Here is a 19,523-nt window from a genome sequence, read left to right as displayed (position 1 = left end):
CAAAACAACGTAGCCGGGATTTCTGGCTAAGTAGCCAAAGTTGTGAAGACCTTGGAAAGCTTAATTCGTTATGGTTGCATTGGGAGGATTGTTGTTTACTGGGGCGCAGGCTCCAGGCGTGTGAAGTGCAATGCCTGGTTCCCAAAGTAACATCCTGGAAAGGGGCAGAGTTAGCGATATCACGGTGCGTATACGTGCTTAACTAGGGTATCAATCTGTTGGGTTTGGATCCAGCACTCGTTTTGCTGATAGCTTTCTAAGGGATTTCATGGAGAATCTTGGAGTGTTTCCTAATTTCCAGTGATACGTACATGGAATTTTGATGCTGAGCCTTCTCGAGGGTACAGAGGAAATACTGAGAGCTAACAGTGGTTTGAATGAAATTCATGAAAGCTGAGGGGCAAACTTGATGTATGAAGGAATACATCAAAGAATTTCTGCCATTCTGAGAAGATTTTGTTGTTGGGTGGTTTTGCTGTTGATTTTTTTTTTATTATTATTATTTTTTTTTCAATGTCCGGATTTTTTGAAAGGGAAATGGCTCTGGTAGCTTTTTTAAAATTGCTTTTTAACAGTGTTCTCTTTGTGAAATCTGCATTTACAGATTTATCAATAGGACTTTGAAGCTGGGTTGCTAACATGTCTTATTCTTTTTAAGAAAAGTTGGCAGGCTTAAAGGAGAGTGGGTTGGAGCGAATACATTTTTACTTTTTACTTAAACGCGATCCCAAGACGCAGGTTCTGCTTTATTACGTTGCTGTCTGTGACAGGGTTCAGTGTTCTGAATGTATAGATTATCATGGCCTTTGGGATGTTGCGCGTTCACCGGTTTAGCTACTTTCTGGCGTTTGGTGTTGAATGATAAACACTCAGGTTCTGCTCCTATCCTCCATTATCTGTACTCGCAGCAAACCTGACCATCTTAAACATGATTAAAATATAATTCAAAAGTTATTAGCTAATTATGACGCAAAGTACTTAATTTGCCATTGCACCCTAATCGTAAAGGTACTCCTGATAACTTGTTAATAACCATATCATAAGCAAAAGGACACGGTTGCTACTAACTTAATAGGCAGCTTCCCTCCAGATAAAACATAAATAACGTACCTCAATGAAATCGGATTCGAGCTTAGTAAAATTATCTTGGCAAGCAAAGAGAATACTTGTTAATTTTTCTGTGAAATGTTATCATTGCCAAGAAAACTTGGTTACAAAAAAACAGAGATGGAAAAAGTATTTGCATGAATAATTGATTGAACATTTCATTGGTTTAAATGATTTTAGGAAAAGTGGTTTTTGATATACACTGGAAAAACTAAAAAGTTTTTTAAGGACGGACTTATTTGCAAGATACCAAACGCTGTAGGGAGATGTGGGGCTTAAAGGCTTGCGGTCTGCTCTTCAGTAGATCCAGTGCGTGAGTGAGCCTGAAGAAAGGAACAAGGAGACATGGTGGTGTAAAATGTAAAATACCGGTGGCCAGGCCACAGCTATGGAGCAGCGGGCGTGCAGGTCAGCTGTTGCATGTCGCTGCTCTTTGCCCTGACAAATGGCTGAAGCAAAACGCCTGTCGTGATGTGAGAGGGATGGCAGCAGGTATCTGCAGCCTCTGCTCCTGCTCTGGGTCACATTGGCTTGGCGCGTGGGGTGGGTTGATCAGAGCGCTGGCTGGTTGTCAGGGCGTCTCAGTGTCCTAGAGGAAGAGAGGGCCTGTGGTACCACCCTTTAGATAGTGGTTTGGCTGAAGGAACAGCCTATTTGGGGATTGCAAGACTTAAGTTTTCTGGAGATGGGTCTGTATGGTAGCAAAAGGACTTGAGGGAGTGCTTGGTATCTGGAGACAAGCAAAACTGCGAGGATCAGGGATAGACAGGATGTCTCGGGAAGCGTCAGCAACTTCTGGGTCTGTCAGATGGAGTAACCTCACGTTGTCAAAAGTGATGGGGGTTGTGGGGATGAGGATCCTGGTTCGGGGTGGGATAGTAGCTGGAGAGTAGAGGACAGACCCCTCTCAGCCACATCTGAAGCCTGTAATGCAACCTAGAGGTTCAGGAGGTTTGGCTGCCACAGTATTGAAATTGCTTTTAAAGCACTTACCTGCCCAGCCTTGTGTGAAAAGATGCAGATTTGGGTTGCAGCCTGTTCCTCTTATCTGTCTGTATCTCTTTGGTATACCAGAGCAGAGAGAGAAGGTACATGGTAAACAGAAACTCCCTGGTCCATCGTCTGCAGTCTGGGGATAGTGCTCTCCTGGCCTCACCCTTGCTGCCGTCGTGCGATGTGGGAGATGGCTTCCATCTGCCCACATATATAGTTTTCTAGCCATGAGTCACCAGCTCTTGACATCCCATCCCAAGTTTTTGTTCCTTTCTTTTCTAAAATGTTAGTGTTTCTACAAGTGCCGTTTGGGTCTGGGTGAATGATGGTCCTGAATTTGGGAATGGGGGTTTGAACATCCCAGGGAGAAGGCTGTGACAGAGCTTACTTCTGGTGGACATTCAGGACCTTGCACCCACCGTAAGGCTGTCAACCAGTACGTTATGTGTATCAGGGGAGTTCCTGTATTAGCTGTATTTCGTAGTGTAATTATTACTTCTGGTGTGAATCTCCTAGATAGCTAGATCACCTGTTTAGCGGGGAAAATACAGGTTTTAATTTTTCTTGGAAGAACTTCCTTTTCAGGCAGACAGAGATTAGGGTATTTCTATTGACTTCTGGAGCCTTAGCCGTCCATTTTTTAGTTCACCCCGATGTTTCCTGTGACCCACATACCCTCTTTTGCTCGGCTGTCATTTAATTACACATCTCATCATCTCCACGCTCATCTGTGGCGTAGAAAGCTGTAGTTCACTCTCTTGTAAGTAGCATTCCTGCAACATGACTGCACAGCGTTGTGCAATTTATTCTTTTCCAGTTAATGTGTCGGTTTGTCCATGTGGGTTAGATCCAATGACTATTTGTTCATTTTGTAATATGTCTGATTTGCTTTCATCTCTGCTCCTGGTGCTGCCTCTGATCAGGCAGGTTATAGCATATCCTACGTTTCTTTTTCTTCGTTTTTTTTCTTAGTCTCTGATGTGTTCCCTGATGATACCACCTCACTCGTCATTTCAGATCCTTCCCATCTGTTCTTCACATGCTTTACTCTGCATTTAAGACTATTCACTGCTTCTTGTCTATCTCAATTTCTTCTAAATGTTTTATTAGCCCTCTGAGCTTGCCCTTACCTCTTCTTTCACTTCCATGCTCGAATAACAATCTTAAGATGTTTGAAATTATCTCCATGTAAATGGTTCAGTTCTTCAGTCTTTAGCAAATATTTCCACAAAGGTTGACATCCTTCTACTCAGTATCTGGGATTTATCTGTTCTTCAAAATGCCATGTAACATTTTCTTTTAAATCTCATAAGAACTGGTGTTTTAATACCTCCTCTTGTACATCCTTCTTGCTCTGTCACTTTTGGCTCCTATATAAATACCTTTTCTATAGAAGGTTTAATGAGATTTTAGGTTTTAATACATTTTTCCCCTGTTACCTTTGCTTTATAATCATTGTATTCATGCCTCTTCTGATAATGTAGGAACTGCCTGTGCCAAGGAATTCCTGAGACTCATGGACATGAAACCTTAAATTAAATGTAAGGAGGAAGAGATAAGAACAAATTATAATAGCACTGAGAGCAAGAGATTACAACGGGGTATTTGGTTAAAATGCGGTTTTCATAATATATGTTCCTGAAAATTGTAAATGTATTCTGTTACATCATGTTTATGAGCCAACTTTTGTTACGCAGAGTTATAAAGATTGCTAGGTATTCAGCTGCTGTGGATCCAAAGGACGTGAGGTATTCAAAAAGAGAAGAGCTGGTTGTTACTGCTAAAGTGATCCTCTGAAAAAAGACTAGAAACCTCATCATTCTCCACTTGGGTGCGTTTCTCCCTGGCGTTGATACCTCTTCAAACGTAGTAGTTTCTAGGGGACAGTGCAAAATTATATAATTTAGACATACGAGGAAGTAAAATTAAATAGCCATGAGACGAGCATACCATTAAACAGATCTAATTTATAATGGGCTCTTATGCAAATTGCCTTTGAGCACTTAAAAGAAAATGAAAAGAGATTAATAAGGACGACATGGACTAAAAAGTCACAGAGAAAAAAAAAAAAACAGTAAAAGCCTATTCCGGCTCGCTCTTCCACACCCCAGAGTGTTAAATAAGCGTTCCCATTAGCCACATAAATATAATGATATGATAGTAAAACTTGCATTCACTTAGCCTTTTAAGGGCCAAACCCCTACTCACTTTGCCACAGTGGCTCCAGCCAGGTGAGTAAGATTTCAACTAAAATACTTTTTCTTTGTTGTGTAATTCATTATTGGAGGGAGAGAGTTTTCATGAGTGCTTTGCCCCTTGCCAGCCACCGAATACCTGACCTCGGTGGAGTCTCAGGCAGTTTCTTGCCCTGCCATTAGCAGGGGATTGCAGGTGCCACGGCATCCTCCTGCTGCACGGTTCCCTCCGCTGCCTTATTAAACACCAGGAGTTTTCCTCCCTTTTTTGTTGTTCCGTGAAAAGGCACAGAGAGCAGGGAGAGCTGACAGCTTGGAACTCTTGCAAATAGTTTGTTGCAAAAAAATTTTCAGTTTTGAGGTTTTGTCCTCTGATCATTATAATAAAATTAGAAATAATATACTGGATATATTAAAAAAAATAAGGAATCTGTGTTCTCTCAGGGGAAAAAAGTTACTAGGTTTATTTCTACGTTAGATTGAAAGTAATGCAGTAGTCTGCATGCGTGCAGACACCAAGGCTTGCTGCTTTTCCATGTTCTTTGTATCCCTGTGGTGACAAAAGAGAAGAATTTTAGCTGTGTCCACTGAAGCTTCTAAAACAATCTGCAGAGCCACGTCATTTTTCTTAGTGTTAAGTTGTGCAATAGTTGACTGATTAATATTAGCCATCTTGGTCCTAATTAGTGCTGCTTTCCAAAATTCTTAACTGAGGCAGAATATGCTAAAGGAAAGTCTTTCTCTTTATGTGTATAATAATATATATGAATACTTATATACTGAGAGAGCAAGGTTATGAACATTTACACTATGTATACAGTTTTGCCACAGATCAAGTATGTTTTTATACTGGACAAACAGGACTTGTTTCTGAAGAATTTGAAAAATCCTGTAAGCAATGTCATCTTCCCGCGCTGGCTTTTTGGTCTAGAAACGCTGCTATGGGAGTTCTAGTCCGTGAGGAAAAGGATCCCTACATATTCTGTGGAAGTAAAACATTGATCTGTTCTATATCCCGTTGTTTTCTCCCCGCTAAAACCAGGCTTGCGGCTGTACCTGTTTTGTGTCCTGAAAGTAAAGCCAAATTCTGTGACGGAAGCTGAGTTTTCCACTGGTTGTATTTTCTATCCTTGAAGGATTCATTTTTCCGACAGTGGAATATGATACTTAAAGCCATAGACATTAATTATTACCCATTGGAGGTCCCACTTTCAACCCATGGGACATTAATTTTCCTGATATACAGAAAATTCCAGCCTGTTAGTTTTAATTAAATATTTCAGAAGTACATTTTCTTGTAAATGGACTACATTTTCCTATCCTTTACCCTTGATATTTGGCTAATTCTGCATATAATTATCAGCTTGCTTTGCAAGCCTCCTTTAAAGCAGTTTCCTGTTTGGAAATCCACTCAGCTGTTACGTATTTGTCACTTATTTAAAAAAAAAAGTTATCTTTGACAATCATCAGCCGATGTTGTCAAGAAGGCAATGGGGGAAAAACATCTTTCAGGCTTTCTTGGGAAGTGAAATTATAATAAACATGACTTAACAGTCCCTTCTTGTGCCAGGGAATTGGTGTCTTTTTTTTTAAGCATTTATAATTGGAGCGTGAGACCAAACAGGAGTAACAGCGGAGCTATGGGTGACAGGGAGGATGGTTACTGGGATATTGTTGTGTAGAAAAGTTGCCGAGGGAGGCACAGCAGAGAGCTTGCCGCTGTGCTTCCAGGAACCCAAGAGTACATGGGGAGGCTGGAGGGGGAACGTGTTGGTCCTCCCCCAGGTCCTGGCATAGCCCAGTCTCCTCTCCTGATGGGTGTAGCAAATGCAGCTTAGAAGGACCATGCCACCAGATTTGGGTCCCGTATTATCTCAGGTCTTTTCTCTGGAGGCCACGTGAAGGAAGCTGGAATCTACATTTTTTCCATCTGAAAAGGAGAAAGGCTTTAATTTTGTTTACAGCCATGTCTCTGCTTGGGGGTCTGCCCTTCTGAAGCTGTTTTAGCACGTGAAAGCGCAGTTGTGTATTGCAAAGTGATCCTGGGGGGCAATGGAAATTTGCAATTCCTTGGGTTTTTTTCTGCCGCCGCAAAGCAGGAGTGCACTAAGGCAACGCTTTCTGGTCACTCTTCCAGCCTGGACCCAGGGCTTACATGTCCCAGGTAGCATTCCTGATGGCTCTGCACTCTCGTCAGCATTATGGTTTTGTCAGAAGGCTCCATCCTCTGATACTATCTCGTTCGTCTCCTATACAATTAATAAAATGAAGACAAAAAGCCTAGAGGTTTAAAATATGTAATTATAGTAGTAATTTAGAACTAGGAAAATGCTGCAGAAACCAATTACCATTACACATTTCAATAATGACTGACTTGGCCAAATATGTATGTTTTGTGTGTGAATTCCATGATAGATTCCAAGATGACATGTTTGAGTATAGGGGAAAATTAATTCTAAATGCTGAGTGCATCCATATTAGACGTAAATGTTGCTCATCCACCTAGTGAACAGGAACCTGTATTATAGGGCCTGTTACAGCTTAAATTTTGAGCAGCAGGGCAGGCAGTAACAAGTATCTGAGGAAGAAAGCTTGAATTGTTCTAAGGGATGGCTTTGAAAAAATTATTTTGTTACCTGATCATTCTGAAAAATATATGTAATTCCTTCTATATTACAGATTTCATGCGACTTGAATAGATTCAGGCATTTCCTACAGAATTGTAAATGGCCAGCTGAAGTTAATGGGGTTTTAGTTCTTTCCTGGTCTTCATCTCTCCCAGCTGGTGAGAAAGAATAGATGAGACTTGTATTCTGTTCACAACTTAGTAGTAAGTGTGCTATGAAGGCCCCTGCTGCAGGCACAGACATCGCTTTAAACTCCGTTTAGGTTGGCTCTGCCATTTTCAAAGGGAGGGTGTACGGCTGTGGGTGTGAAGTGGCGCGTGGTCACCTTGAAGCCCCATCCCTCTGCAGTTCCCCAAGATCTTGGGTTCTTCTGCAAGCCTTGACATCTCCCCTTCTTTGGGAACCACTTCCGTCTTTTGCTCCTTGAACCTTTCCTGGAGATCCCCTTCTGCTGGCAGATGGATGGGGCATCTCAGCCTGGGATGCTTCATGCAGCCACGAGGGCTGCTCACCTTTGAGGTTTTGGGAATTTTTTTTTCTGCTGGCGGTGAGGATTAGTTGTTCCTTCACTTCTTTTAAATCAAAAGTAGTGTGCCATGGCAGTTCGTTGTGCTTGCTCTCTGTTTTTCATGAGAAGACAGACTTGCACCTTACCTGTGCCGCAAACTGAGTGTGATCAGGGAATAAAAGTGCCTGTCGGTCCCTTAGCTCCGTGTTGATGCTGTTGTATGCTCTTTAGTAACCTGCAGAGGTTTTACTGTGCTGGTCCCCAAAACAGATTGGTTATACTGGGACAAAAACTACATACAAATGAGCCCTTTCATTAAAATAATGAAAACGCGGTATCTGCAAAATGTAACAGGTTGCGGCAAGGCTCTGAAATAGCATCCCAAACCGTCAGTAGCATTTCATGCGGAGTTGTCCGTGTGACGTATCGCGAGCGAGCTATTTCAAGACCGTTTTGTTTACAGTTCTGGTGTTGGAAAGAATCACAAAGTACTTCCACATTGCCTGTGCGTTTGTATAAACAGGCGCACAAAATCAGGCCTACCCGCCGCCCCTGGTGATTCCATTGGGAAACCGCCAGTGACTCAGGAGCGTTTTGCAAACGCCCCGGTGCAGAAACACACAACGGGTATTTCGTGTTACACTGGCAAGGGTTTGGTTCAGAGTTTTCAGCCCTTCCCGCTGCTCCAACAAAAGCAGGTTTGTGGGGCACACATCTAGAAAACCTGTGTGTGCGCTCAGCGGTTGATGTTGCAAGAACTTATTGGCAAGCGGAGGAGGCTCTCTAGGTGGCCATATGGTTCTGGTGATCGGTGGGTGGTCTCTAAAAAGCGAGGCATTTTTCCTGATTATTTTAGAGTGGGCTTATTGATACCTGCCGCAAACAGTTAATTTTTACAGTGAAATTGTTGCCTCGCGTTGAAATGTCATACGCTTTGTGTCCCCAGCTTCTAATTCCCCGCAATGTGCTGGCCCCTCAGCTGTGCCTGTCCAAGCGTTGGTTGCAGTAGATGGCATCCAAAAAATGAACTGGGTTTAAAAACAAACAAAACCCCAGCAAACAAACAAAAACCCCCAAACAACCAAACCATTTCCCAAGTGCAATTTCCAAACTGAATCGGGTTCACCCTGCAATCCCCATGAAAGCAGAATGAAGTCAGTCAAGAGGGTTGGTGCATCCTGGGGGGATGGCGTCTGCTGGTGGGGGCTATTGAGAGAGATGGTCAAAATGGCCACTGAGCCCAGCTTGGTCTGACCCTGCCACTCGCCTCTTCTCTCCTCCCCAGGATTGGCCGGCTGTTCGATGGCACGGAGCCCATCGTCCTCGACAGTCTCAAGCAGCATTATTTCATCGACAGAGATGGGCAGATGTTCAGATATATCTTGAATTTTTTAAGGACATCAAAACTCCTCATTCCTGATGATTTCAAGGTGAGATTTCAAGGGGCTTGGGTGTTTTGCGTGTGCCTTGTTAAAACAAGTATCTGGCGTGTAGTCAAAGTAGAACCCTAGACTTTGGGGGGCGGAATTGTTGGGGTATGGTGTTTGATTTCAGATACATGGCAAAAGTAAGCGCGGGGTTGCTAAAGTGGCATCTGACAGCCTTTCCTAGAGTGGCATCAATATTAAATTTTCCCCTCCTGGCTATAGCGTTATGGAGCAACCTTGCCACGTTTGACCTAGGGAAATTAAATATGGTGGGATGCTGGCGGAGACAGAAAGGATGTTACAATTTGGAACTGACTGCTCGTGAGCTTTGCGGCTTGCTTGTCCTCTCATCTGCTTTTATGCTTCCCCTCTAATTGCAGCAGCTCCAGCTTCCACTCCCACGCTGAAATTCAGAGAATGGTGTGGGAATCACAGTATTGACAAAATAAACTGCACACATGGTAATATTTGACCATTAAGTCATAGAATATTTTCTCCCTCAGACTCTTGAATGCATACTGCAAGTTTAATTTTGGAGTTTTAGAGAAGTCAGGGATGAATAGCTGCACATATATTATTTAAACTTTATTAAAGAGCCTGCTTTTTTTTCTTTTTAATAGCAAATTGAATTTGTGGTAGTTCACCACACTAGACATTAGCCTACAGAGGTAGAGCTTCAGACTCCATGGGATGTTCTGTGTTTATCCTCCTGTAGGGGTGTGGGTGTGTATGTGGTGTCAGCGCAGAGAGCGCTGGAGACCGCGGTTGCCATCGGAACAGATCTTTATCATTACTTAATGAATGCATATCAGCGTAGCTGGCTGTGCCATTAGTTCACCGTAGGAAATACAGCAATTCGAATTGAACAGGAGAGGTGATGGGGAAGGGTTAGAGCAGTTTACGACGGTGTGCAGTCTTTTATCCCTCGCATCTGAGAGAGATTTTTCAGGTGTTTGGGGCATAACAGATGTGAGGTTGAGTTCAAGAGCCGTATTGCAGCAACCTTTGAATCATCTGCTGTAGACGCAGACCTACTTCTCCCATGCGTGACGATGGTGGACCTCCCTGAATAATGTGGAAGTTTGGAACTGGCCGATAAGCATCACATCCCTCTTTTGAAGCCTTAGCATGGCTTTGTGCTGCTCTCGGCATTTGTCCTGAAGGTAATCAGAAATACAGAAAAAGGAAAAGCTACCTTCCATGCGATATTAAGAAGTTATGTATGCAGAGCCTTTCAAACACATAAATATGCTGTAGCTCTGCTGAGATTAAAAATGTAACTCCTGGCAAGTTTGCCCAACCAACATGATGTTCAAAGGGGTGTCCTTTCCAGTTACGCTTTAAGGCATCCAAAAGATTGGTGCTTAAAACGAACAGCAGTCCTTGTTTCTTAGAAATATATAGTTTAGATGACTCTTTTGTTACACATTAAATGTAAGCAGTATTTTGAATACAATTTAGGTGTCCCATTCTCATGAAGCATTTTGTAGCTCAAATGCAGGGCCATATTGACCGTCAGCAGTCTTCCTTTGTTGTCATTCTGTTCTTCTGTCTTCCCTAATTCTCATGTATTGTTTTTCTCTGTATAAATATTTTCTAAATGGTCTTACACGCTTAAACCTAGAAAAATAAGATTTTTTTTTTTTAAGTTTAAAAAATGGCAGTAGACAGACTCCAGATCATCAGTTCTAAATTACTTCCATACTGGCTACGCTTAGAAATGCATTCTCTCTGCTCTGGCGTTTGAGACGATGTAGTAAACAATACTGTTGGCAAAATGGGGAGGTATTAAAAAATACTTAATTTTTAAAATGCAGTAATATACGCTATTCATTATGCAAATATCTGAATCATTTTACACTTAGAACCATCGCAGGCTCCCTCATTTACATTCTTATACCTGTTACAATGCCTGCTAGTATTGCTGTAAGACGCGATGGATCCTAGTGATGAATTTTCTGAATCCTGATTGAATTCTGTTCCATCTGTTCAATGAGGTCATTATTCTATGACATCACTATGGGGATAAAATATGGGGGAAAAAAGTGGGATTTTTTTTTTTTGCCTGGATTATTCCATAGCAGGAGGGAGTTGAGCAAGCACAGCCCCCCCCTCCCCTTCCAAACGCTGCTGTACCCAGTCTGTCTCAAGTGGCTGATGGTTATTTTTTGCTTGCGCTGTTATTTTATTATGCCTTCCTACACAGTAATTATGAACTATGTCTGAAGGGTTCTAGATCCTGAGCGGCGTTAGCCTGAATAACCATACACATTAAGCGGTACATTAGCAATGCCTCTTTCTTAATTGTGCACAGTAATATATGTGTCTTTCAGGATTACAGTTTGTTATATGAAGAAGCAAAGTATTTCCAGCTTCAGCCCATGCTAGGAGAGATGGAAAGGTGGAAACAGGACCGGGAGAGTGGCCGTTTCTCAAAGTCTTGTGAGTGCCTGGTGGTGCGAGTTGCCCCAGATCTTGGAGAGAGGATTACACTGAGTGGCGATAAGTCATTGATAGAAGAAGTGTTTCCAGAAATCGGTGACGTGATGTGTAATTCTGTCAATGCCGGCTGGAATCACGACTCGACGCACGTCATCCGATTTCCACTGAACGGATACTGTCACCTCAACTCAGTTCAGGTAGGAAGTCACGTATGTATTTTTTTTGGAAGGGAGCCTGCTGACCAGGTACCAGTGGGTTGACCCTCTTCCCTGTCACTGGAGCATTTTGATGAGCAAAATCAGCTGGAGGCTTTAAGCTAGTTATTTACTTCTGTGGGTCAGAGCCATTTTCTCAACTTAGTTCACACACGTCATCACCAAATCTTTTTGCAAGCAAACTACAGCAGTGTTAAAAACGTTCTTTAGGAGGTACATGTTTGTCTTAACATAAAAACATTGTATATTTGGAGAAACATTTTTTGGCATTTCAATATAGGGTGACCATTCGAGCCTGCTTACAGCCACTTGCCCTGCCTGTTATAAATTGTTTTCTGGATTGATGAGAGGGCACAGGAACATCTCAAGCCAGGGAGGGGAGATGTCACGTCTCCAGAGAGCTGTTGAGAGCGCTGCGCTCTGTCCCTTCACCTGAGAAAGGTAGAGGAGATGCTCTGATTTGCCGGAGTCCACAAGAGCTCTGAAACTAAATAGGAAGAATGGAGGAGCAAAAAAGTGAAGCCCCGGTCTCTTATATTGAGTGTAACAAGTGAGAAGTGAGGGGAAAGGGACATTAATATGAGAAAAAGACAACTGGACAGTAGCATTGGCCCGCTACTGAAAAGAGGACCACCCTTCCACGGAGGGAGAACATAGCCATCCTCCTCCTCCTTCTTCCTCCTTCCTTCTGAAACATGACCCAGTGTTCCTGGAGGAGGGAGCAGCCTGCAGCCGCACGGGAAGGCATCTGATGAGTCTTACCATCAGAGGGGACTTTGCCTCAGCCCCCACTGCTACCCCTCAAACTGGAGCATCCTAGGAGGGCTTTGGCCCTTCAACGAGACTATCAGGCAGGCAAGGCATGTCATGTGGAGGGTACAGTAGGGGGGAAGTTATCACACGTATGGTTAAAAACAAGTGTGTCATTTTTCCAGTGTTACTCGGGTATTTTGCATTTGATAAAGACCCCCCTAATACTTCTTGAATAAATCACCGTATACGTTTTACTTTGGATGAAGACAACATGTTCAGTCTTCCTCCTTGCTGAGGTAACAAAAACAAAGGCACATCTGCTTATTGCAAATAGGGACCCATCTGTTTCTGTGGTCTCAGGGAAGACCCTCTTTCACTGTCAGCAGTTTTTCCGAATTTCTTATGGCATAGTAGAGGAAGTAGCAATATCTAAAATCAGTACCTGTTATGAAATGGATAAGAAAAAATGTGGGAGACAAATGCAGTTAATTTCTGGAAGAATTATAATAAACTTACATTTTCTGGTGTCATCTGTTTTATCCTTTGTTGGTTTAAAAACAACCAACCTCACACACCTGTCTCCACCTAGTTAGCACATCCTGCCCAGCCAGCACTTTGGAGCGAGAGCATCTCTTCACATCTGGAATTGCCATTAGCACTATCGATGCTGTTTGGTTTAGAAACACCTCCTAAATGCTGCAGGCTGGTGAGCGAATCCTTACAAAGAAGAGACTTTGCAAGCTGAGCTTGGCATCTTTCCATCTGCCGGGTCCTGTTGTCCAGGTGGGGAAGCTCTGCTCTGCTCCCTCCCCAGAGGGCTGCATGGAGGGCTCACCAGGCAGTGCCTGTGTGCAAGCACTTAACACAGGAGTCTGGAGAGACTCAAGAAGTGTGTGGCCAGCAGGTCAAGGGAGGTCATCCTCCCCCTCTACTCTGCCCTGGTGAGGCCGCACCTGGAGTACTGTGTCCAGTTCTGGGCTCCCCGGTTCAAGAAGGACAGGGAACTGCTGGAGAGGGTGCAGCAAAGGGCTACCGAGATGATTAGGGGACTGGAACACCTCTCTCATAAAGAAAGGCTGAGGGACTTGGGTCTCTTCAGTCTGGAAAAAAGATGGCTGAGGGGGGATCTTGTCAACACTTACAAATACTTAAAGGGTGGGTGTCAGGAGGATGGGGACAGGCTCTTTTCAGTGGTGCCCGGGGACAGGACAAGAGGTAACGGGCACAAACTTGAGCATGGGAAGTTCCATCTAAACATGAGGAGGAACTTCTTTACTTGGAGGGTGGCAGAGCACTGGAACAGGCTGCCCAGAGCGGTGGTGGAGTCTCCGTCTCAGGAGACATTCAAAACCCACCTGGATGCCTTCCTGTGCAACCTGCTCTAGGTGACCCTGCTCTGTCAGGGGAGTTGGACTAGGTGATCTCCAGAGGTCCCTTCCAACCCCTACCATTCTGTGAGTCTGTGATCTATCAAGATATGGTTAACCCATGTTATGCGTGGACAGTTGTGTCTCTTCACTGTCAACCTGAAACATCAAAGTTGTTTTGTCATAGTGACTAATGCAAATTTAGAACAGCCTTACAAGTAAGATTACAAAGGAAAAGGGATATTTCCAAGGAGGATTATTTGGCTACATGTCATATGATAGTTGTCAAAGCAGTTGTATCCTTTATAAGTTTATCTCTTATCCTGGTGTTTACGTTTTTGTCACAAAATAAGAATAGCCAAGCATATTTACTGATGTGAAAAACCCGAGTCAGAGTGGCAAAATATGCACAGGCTTCAAGAGAGATGATGAACCCATGTTTATAATGCTGCATTTCTGGGGGACATAAGCATCTCCCAGTCCTAATAACAATGTGAGGAGGGACAGGGACTATGAGTAGACCTGGAGAATGAGGTGCAGACTAAGTGACTTGCCCAGGGCTGGGCTAGTCTCCTAACAATTGCTACCATCACACTTTTCCCCATGACCAAAGTTCTCCTGATGTTTTTCAGTGACTTGCACTCAGACATATTTGGGGGATTTTGGCTTATATTGTTAAAAGCTAAGGATCAGAATAAACAAAAATTGCACAGGTGTTTTATGGTGGCTTTCGAGTCTCTTTTCCCACCCCGTCCTTTTTGACGTTTGTCTGCTGTGCCATTAGCCATGCTCAGGTATGTTTGGAAAGACTTTTGCCAACATGTAAAGACATGGCATGTCTTGTTTCAGGCGTTTTTAAACCACAGCTCGCTTCTCCCCCACCTCAATCCTCTGCAGCCTCCTGCTGCTCTACTTGCCCTTGCGGTCCCAGCACAAGTGCAAGCCAATTTGCTAATTGGTGAAATGGCAGGGAAAGATTCAGTAGGCACCTTGCAGCATAACCCCAGTGAGGTCCCATCACACTGGATGGAGGGTCCCTGTGTCTGCCTCCCCTTGGGGCTGGTGGCCGTCGCAGCTGACCCTGGTGAAGCCCTGGAAGGGTCTCCCTCACAGGTGAGGTGAAGGAAGCCCGGGCAGCATGACACAGATACAGATGAAAGTAGCAAAGAGGATAAACAAGGGAAAGAACACCTCAGCCCTGCAGTTACAGTAAAACAACATGAACATAGGCAATTACAAAGGACAAAAAAAAAAATAGTGGAATAGTGGTGTGGAAGGAGACCATGCTTGTAGCAGCCTGGGGCTGGTGCTGGGAGCTGAGGTCTTTGCACCGTCGCTCGTTGGGTGAACTGCGTGGGTGCATCCCCCAGCTCTGGGAGCCCTGCCTGGCTCTTATTTTTAATTATTTTTTTTTTTTGCCATTGTATTTCCCACTGGAAGCAACACTCCGATTGTGAAAAGGGAGGAAAGAAGGTGAATAGGCAGAACTCGTTTGTGCCATAATTAAAGTTTAAAGGTCGCAGGTTTTGCCACAGGTAACTGTAGCCACAGATCTTTGTGGTCACAGTTGGGTTTTAAGTATCTAGAAAATATAATGGTAACTTCTCTGAAATTATGACTGCAGTATCTGCATTATCACCATTTACTTGAGGTGTTTGCTCAGCATCCCCCGGTGTCTGCTGTGGAATCCTGTATTGGCCCTGTTGTATTGTAAGTCTTGTGAAGTAGAGAATGAGTTTTTCCAGGCACGTTCCTGTGGATAGAAGAAATCTGTATTTAACAGTACCAAAAAAAAAAAAAAAAAAGTATTATTTTCTTTTATTTTATCTCTTACTGCTCAGTGGCCAAAGTCAGCAGAAATCAGTCCAATACAATGAAGCTGAGGGAACCAGTTAGTGGATCTGTGTAACCACTTTTGTTTCCTAGCTGGATCCATTTAAAAATAGCAGTTATCATCCTCGAAGAGCAAATAATCTGTTTATTTACTTATACACTGGTGTTTGTTTCCTCTTTTTTGCAGGTACTTGAGAGGTTACAGCAAAGAGGGTTTGAGATTGTTGGCTCATGTGGAGGTGGGGTGGACTCTTCCCAATTCAGTGAATACGTACTGAGACGAGAACTCAGAAGGACATCTCGTGCACCCTCCGTCATTCGAATAAAGCAAGAGCCTCTGGACTAAAATGGACATGTTTCTTTATGCAAAAAAAAAAAAAAAAAAAAAAGCAAAGAGAGAGGAGAAAAAAAAAAGGGGGACGTTTCATGTGCAGTTTGGACTCCAAACAAGTCCTGGAACTAAAATTGAATAAAAGACACATTTATATCAAATATAGAGACCACACCTGAATTCATATGGGAACATTTGGAATAGTAGTAATAATAATAACCTCAAGGTGTAAAAGAAAACACAGAAACACACATATATATAAAAAATATGTATGTATATGTATGTATGTACATATATATATGTATGTATATGTCAAAGGGTAGGAAATGCAACAACAAAAGAAGTGGTAGATGAGGTTGGTGATGTGATGGCCTTTAAGTGTCCTAGGCCTCACTCAGGCCCACTTAACGGTGTACAAGCCATTACCGTTGGGGGATGCATAGACAACTCTTCACCCATTTTCCATTGCTGAACAGCCATCCACTTTTTAATGTGTACACACCTTGACTCAACTTTATTTGCATATGGAGGTTTATGTCTGTCTGTTTTAGAGGTGGATGGGCAGGTGTTCAGGAGATCAACCACCCATTGCATTGGAAAGCTAGTCGACTGAAATTTTAAATGTAGTTTGTACAGAAGTCGCACACTTTTTGTCTGCCCTCACAGATGTGAAAGGTTAACTTTTCTTTTGAATGAGGTTTTTTTTTTGTTGTTGTTTTTGTTTTGTTTTGTGTTTTTTCAAAGGGGGCCAGAATAATTAATATTTGGTAGAGATGCTCTGGTTTGAATCTGCTGCTTTCCTACAATTTTTTCAAATTTTATAATGTATTAAATACAATAAACTCTGTTTAAAATAACGAGGGTCTGGTTTAAGCCAACAGAAGCAGAGACGTGGGATTTAGCTCACTCGCTACACTCTGGGGGCCAGCACTTGCCCGCACATGGGTGGAGTGAGTTAAAGGCAGCAGACGCCATTGTGGCATCTGTCTGGCATGCCGCAGGTTGCTGGTCTTCCGTCAGCGCTGTCCTTTTTAAGAAGCTTTGTCCCGCTTTGAAGAGAAGGCTGTTGGTCAGACTGAAAAAATAACACCAGCTCAGCCCAGGGAAACCCATCAAAAAAAATAATGACACCTGGTTCTGTAACCTTCAATGTAACAGTGGGTAGTCGCATCCTTCCCTCTTGACTAAGGAGTTGGCAGCTTCAACTGTCCAAGCCCTTGCCCTGATGAGTGTTAGTCAGCCTGTTTGTCTTTAATGTTCATTTCCCTCGTTAAAAGCTAGTGTTCTTCTGCCTAGAGAGTGAGACGGGCAGCCCCTCGCATCGCTCTTGGTAGCGGGCGGTAAGTCGATGTCCTGTGTTACATGTCCTGCGAGTTGTTCTCTTGCAGAGTCTCACCGAGGCCACCTCTGCAGCTGCCTGGTTTGGGCCAGTGAGATTTTGCAAAGACACCACGGCACGATACCGCTGCACGGACCGTTCACGGTTGATGCTTTCACCACCTAAGACACACCAGCAACCACCACCTTTCCTCCAAAGTATCTTTTTATGCAATATTCCAGAATATGACTGTGTATTCATCCTAGTATGGAAGTTTCTATTGACGCAATGGTGCCGGCGTTCCTTTCATTTTGGTGACACTTTGCTATTTATTTAAGAAAAGGAAAAAAAAAAAAGAAATTGTTAAATACATGTAACAAGGTTTTTAATATAGTCTGATAACTCAAAAAAAAAAAGCTACCATTTTTCTGTTTTTTATTAAAATATGTCAGAGGGCACACTTGAATAACTCTCTGGCAGCACATATCAATGGTTTTGAAATTATTGAAATGTGGAAATGGGGGGCGGGCGTAGGGGGTGCTCCAAAAAATTAAGGTTCATTAGCAGGTTATTAGATCTTCAGTGTGATGCTGATCTGTCTATTCACAGTACTGAAACAGCTGCGCCATTGAAACTGCTTGTTTTCAATTAGCAGCAAGTAGTCCTCTTACAAAATAAACAAATGCTTGCTCTTACTGCCCACAATTTGGTTGTTAGTCTGCATAGAAGTCGGAAAGCTAAAACCCCGGGAAATAAATATTTTTAACAGATCTTCAAGCTGTTGGAAGTGGTATGGAGCTTGTGATGGTGAAAAAGGTGCCGGTCCCCATGGGTTGAGAGAGGCTGGGTGCTGGTCCCCGTGGGTCGAGAGTACGTGGGTGCCGGTGCGAGGTGACGTGACGTTTCAGAGACTGTTTACTGCAGAAACCCCCTCTCAGTTTCCAAGTGGAGCCTCAGCGTACCAGGGGGTATGTTTACACTGTCCGTTAAGCCCAAAGGTACTCTCGGATCCCAACCTGCCCTGCTAGCCGCCGTGTTTTACGTACAGGCATATGCTCCCAAAGCCGGCAGGTTGTGCTCAGCCGGTGGTTTTGCTTGCTCAGCGCATACTTGTCCAACTCGATGACACCTTTGTGCTCCTCCTAAATCCCCACCTGGCTGGTCACCCTCCCACCGAGCCCACGTTCATTGTTGATGGAGTGAAAAATTACCCCAAGACCCTGAATGTAAATGTCGCTGCAAGTACAGTGTGGTCAGGGGGTAAGAGGTCACGAATAAACAAAGCGATGGCTGATGAAAAATGTATGCGGGAATAAGGTAGATGATGTAGATTTTTAGAGAGACGATGACATTAGTCCTGTTTGTAATTGAGGCTTTTAACCCTGTGTTTTTAAAATGTTCTTTAGAAAAACTGATCAACAGGCAAATAATCCAGGAAGAGGGGGTTGGGGGGAACCAAGAAGGACTAGGTTACGGTCAGCTCTCTTCTTGAGGTTAGTAATTTTGACATGTACAATACTTTAAATTTATCTAATTTTTTTATTAAAAAGTATGACTCCATTTTATGCTATCAATCAGTGGTGCTGTATTTAATAACAAGAGGAAGAGCTGCAGTGAACGGTAGCTGCCAACGTTGTACTTCAGACGCTTGGTTAAGCAGCTGCCAGGAGAAGCTGCGTGCTGTGGGCATGCAGAGATTGCAGATGCCACCCAACACCCCTTCCCACAATGAGGCACAGGCAGGGGAACTGAGTCTTCCCCCTTTCTTTTGGCAACTTGAATGCTGGATTTCTGTGATAACCATCGACCCAGGGTTTAATTCTTCCCCTATTGCCTCCTTAATGTACCAAACAGCTACATAACGTAAGTATGGATCCTGGCACGCTTGGATGAACCTTTACACTTTGAGTGTCCCGTTGGAGACTGAGTTAATTTACCCTGCTCCGCAGAAAGCGAAGTCCTGCTTAGTCACTAGGCTGATCTCTCTTTCCAGAAGCACTACTTGTAAATAAGTGCTGCTAATTTATTCTATCTCCAGGTACTTATTGGCCTGGTATCCTGTCCTGGCGAATATTTTTCCTCTCCATTGCCACATGTCTAGAAGCAAGCTGATCATTTCAGTGCTTGAGTGGCACAAGCAGGTGTAGCTCAGACATGGAGTTTTGATGCCCAATGGAATCCATAACAAAATCCAATGGTGAAAACCTACTACCCTCTGAGAACATGAAAGTTGAGCCACCCACTCAATTATATTTCTTTATGCTAAACAGGCACTGATTTCAATTTGAAGAGAAACATTTTGTTCATGAGCATAATTTTTTGCAGCAACCTTTAAAAATCGATTGCTATACTCATTACAGGGGTTTTACTGTCACACAAATGACTTGTCAAGTGTGTTTTTCTCAAA

At 43.3% G+C, this 19,523-nt stretch overlaps 1 protein-coding gene across 6 annotated transcripts in view; it reads left to right on the top strand.

The window, feature by feature from the left end:
• KCTD1 (potassium channel tetramerization domain containing 1) overlaps nt 1-18,447 on the top strand; it is a 106,839-nt gene extending 88,392 nt beyond the window's left edge. For 5 of the 6 annotated variants that reach the window (XM_074576881.1, XM_074576883.1, XM_074576880.1 and 2 more), the window contains 3 exons: nt 8,716-8,860; nt 11,191-11,496; nt 15,655-18,447. In XM_074576881.1, the coding sequence (XP_074432982.1) occupies nt 8,716-8,860; nt 11,191-11,496; nt 15,655-15,813 (610 nt within the window). In that variant the 3' untranslated portion in view covers nt 15,814-18,447. The remainder of the gene's footprint in view (nt 1-8,715; nt 8,861-11,190; nt 11,497-15,654) is intronic. The other variant, XM_074576879.1, reaches the window with a different exon arrangement.
• Nucleotides 18,448-19,523: the final 1,076 nt, after the last annotated feature.

Source organism: Larus michahellis, chromosome 2 (genome assembly GCF_964199755.1).
Source record: "Larus michahellis chromosome 2, bLarMic1.1, whole genome shotgun sequence".
Taxonomy (NCBI): domain Eukaryota; kingdom Metazoa; phylum Chordata; class Aves; order Charadriiformes; family Laridae; genus Larus; species Larus michahellis.
The sequence above is the reverse complement of the archived record's forward strand: the minus strand, read 5'-3'. Positions and strand labels throughout refer to the sequence as shown.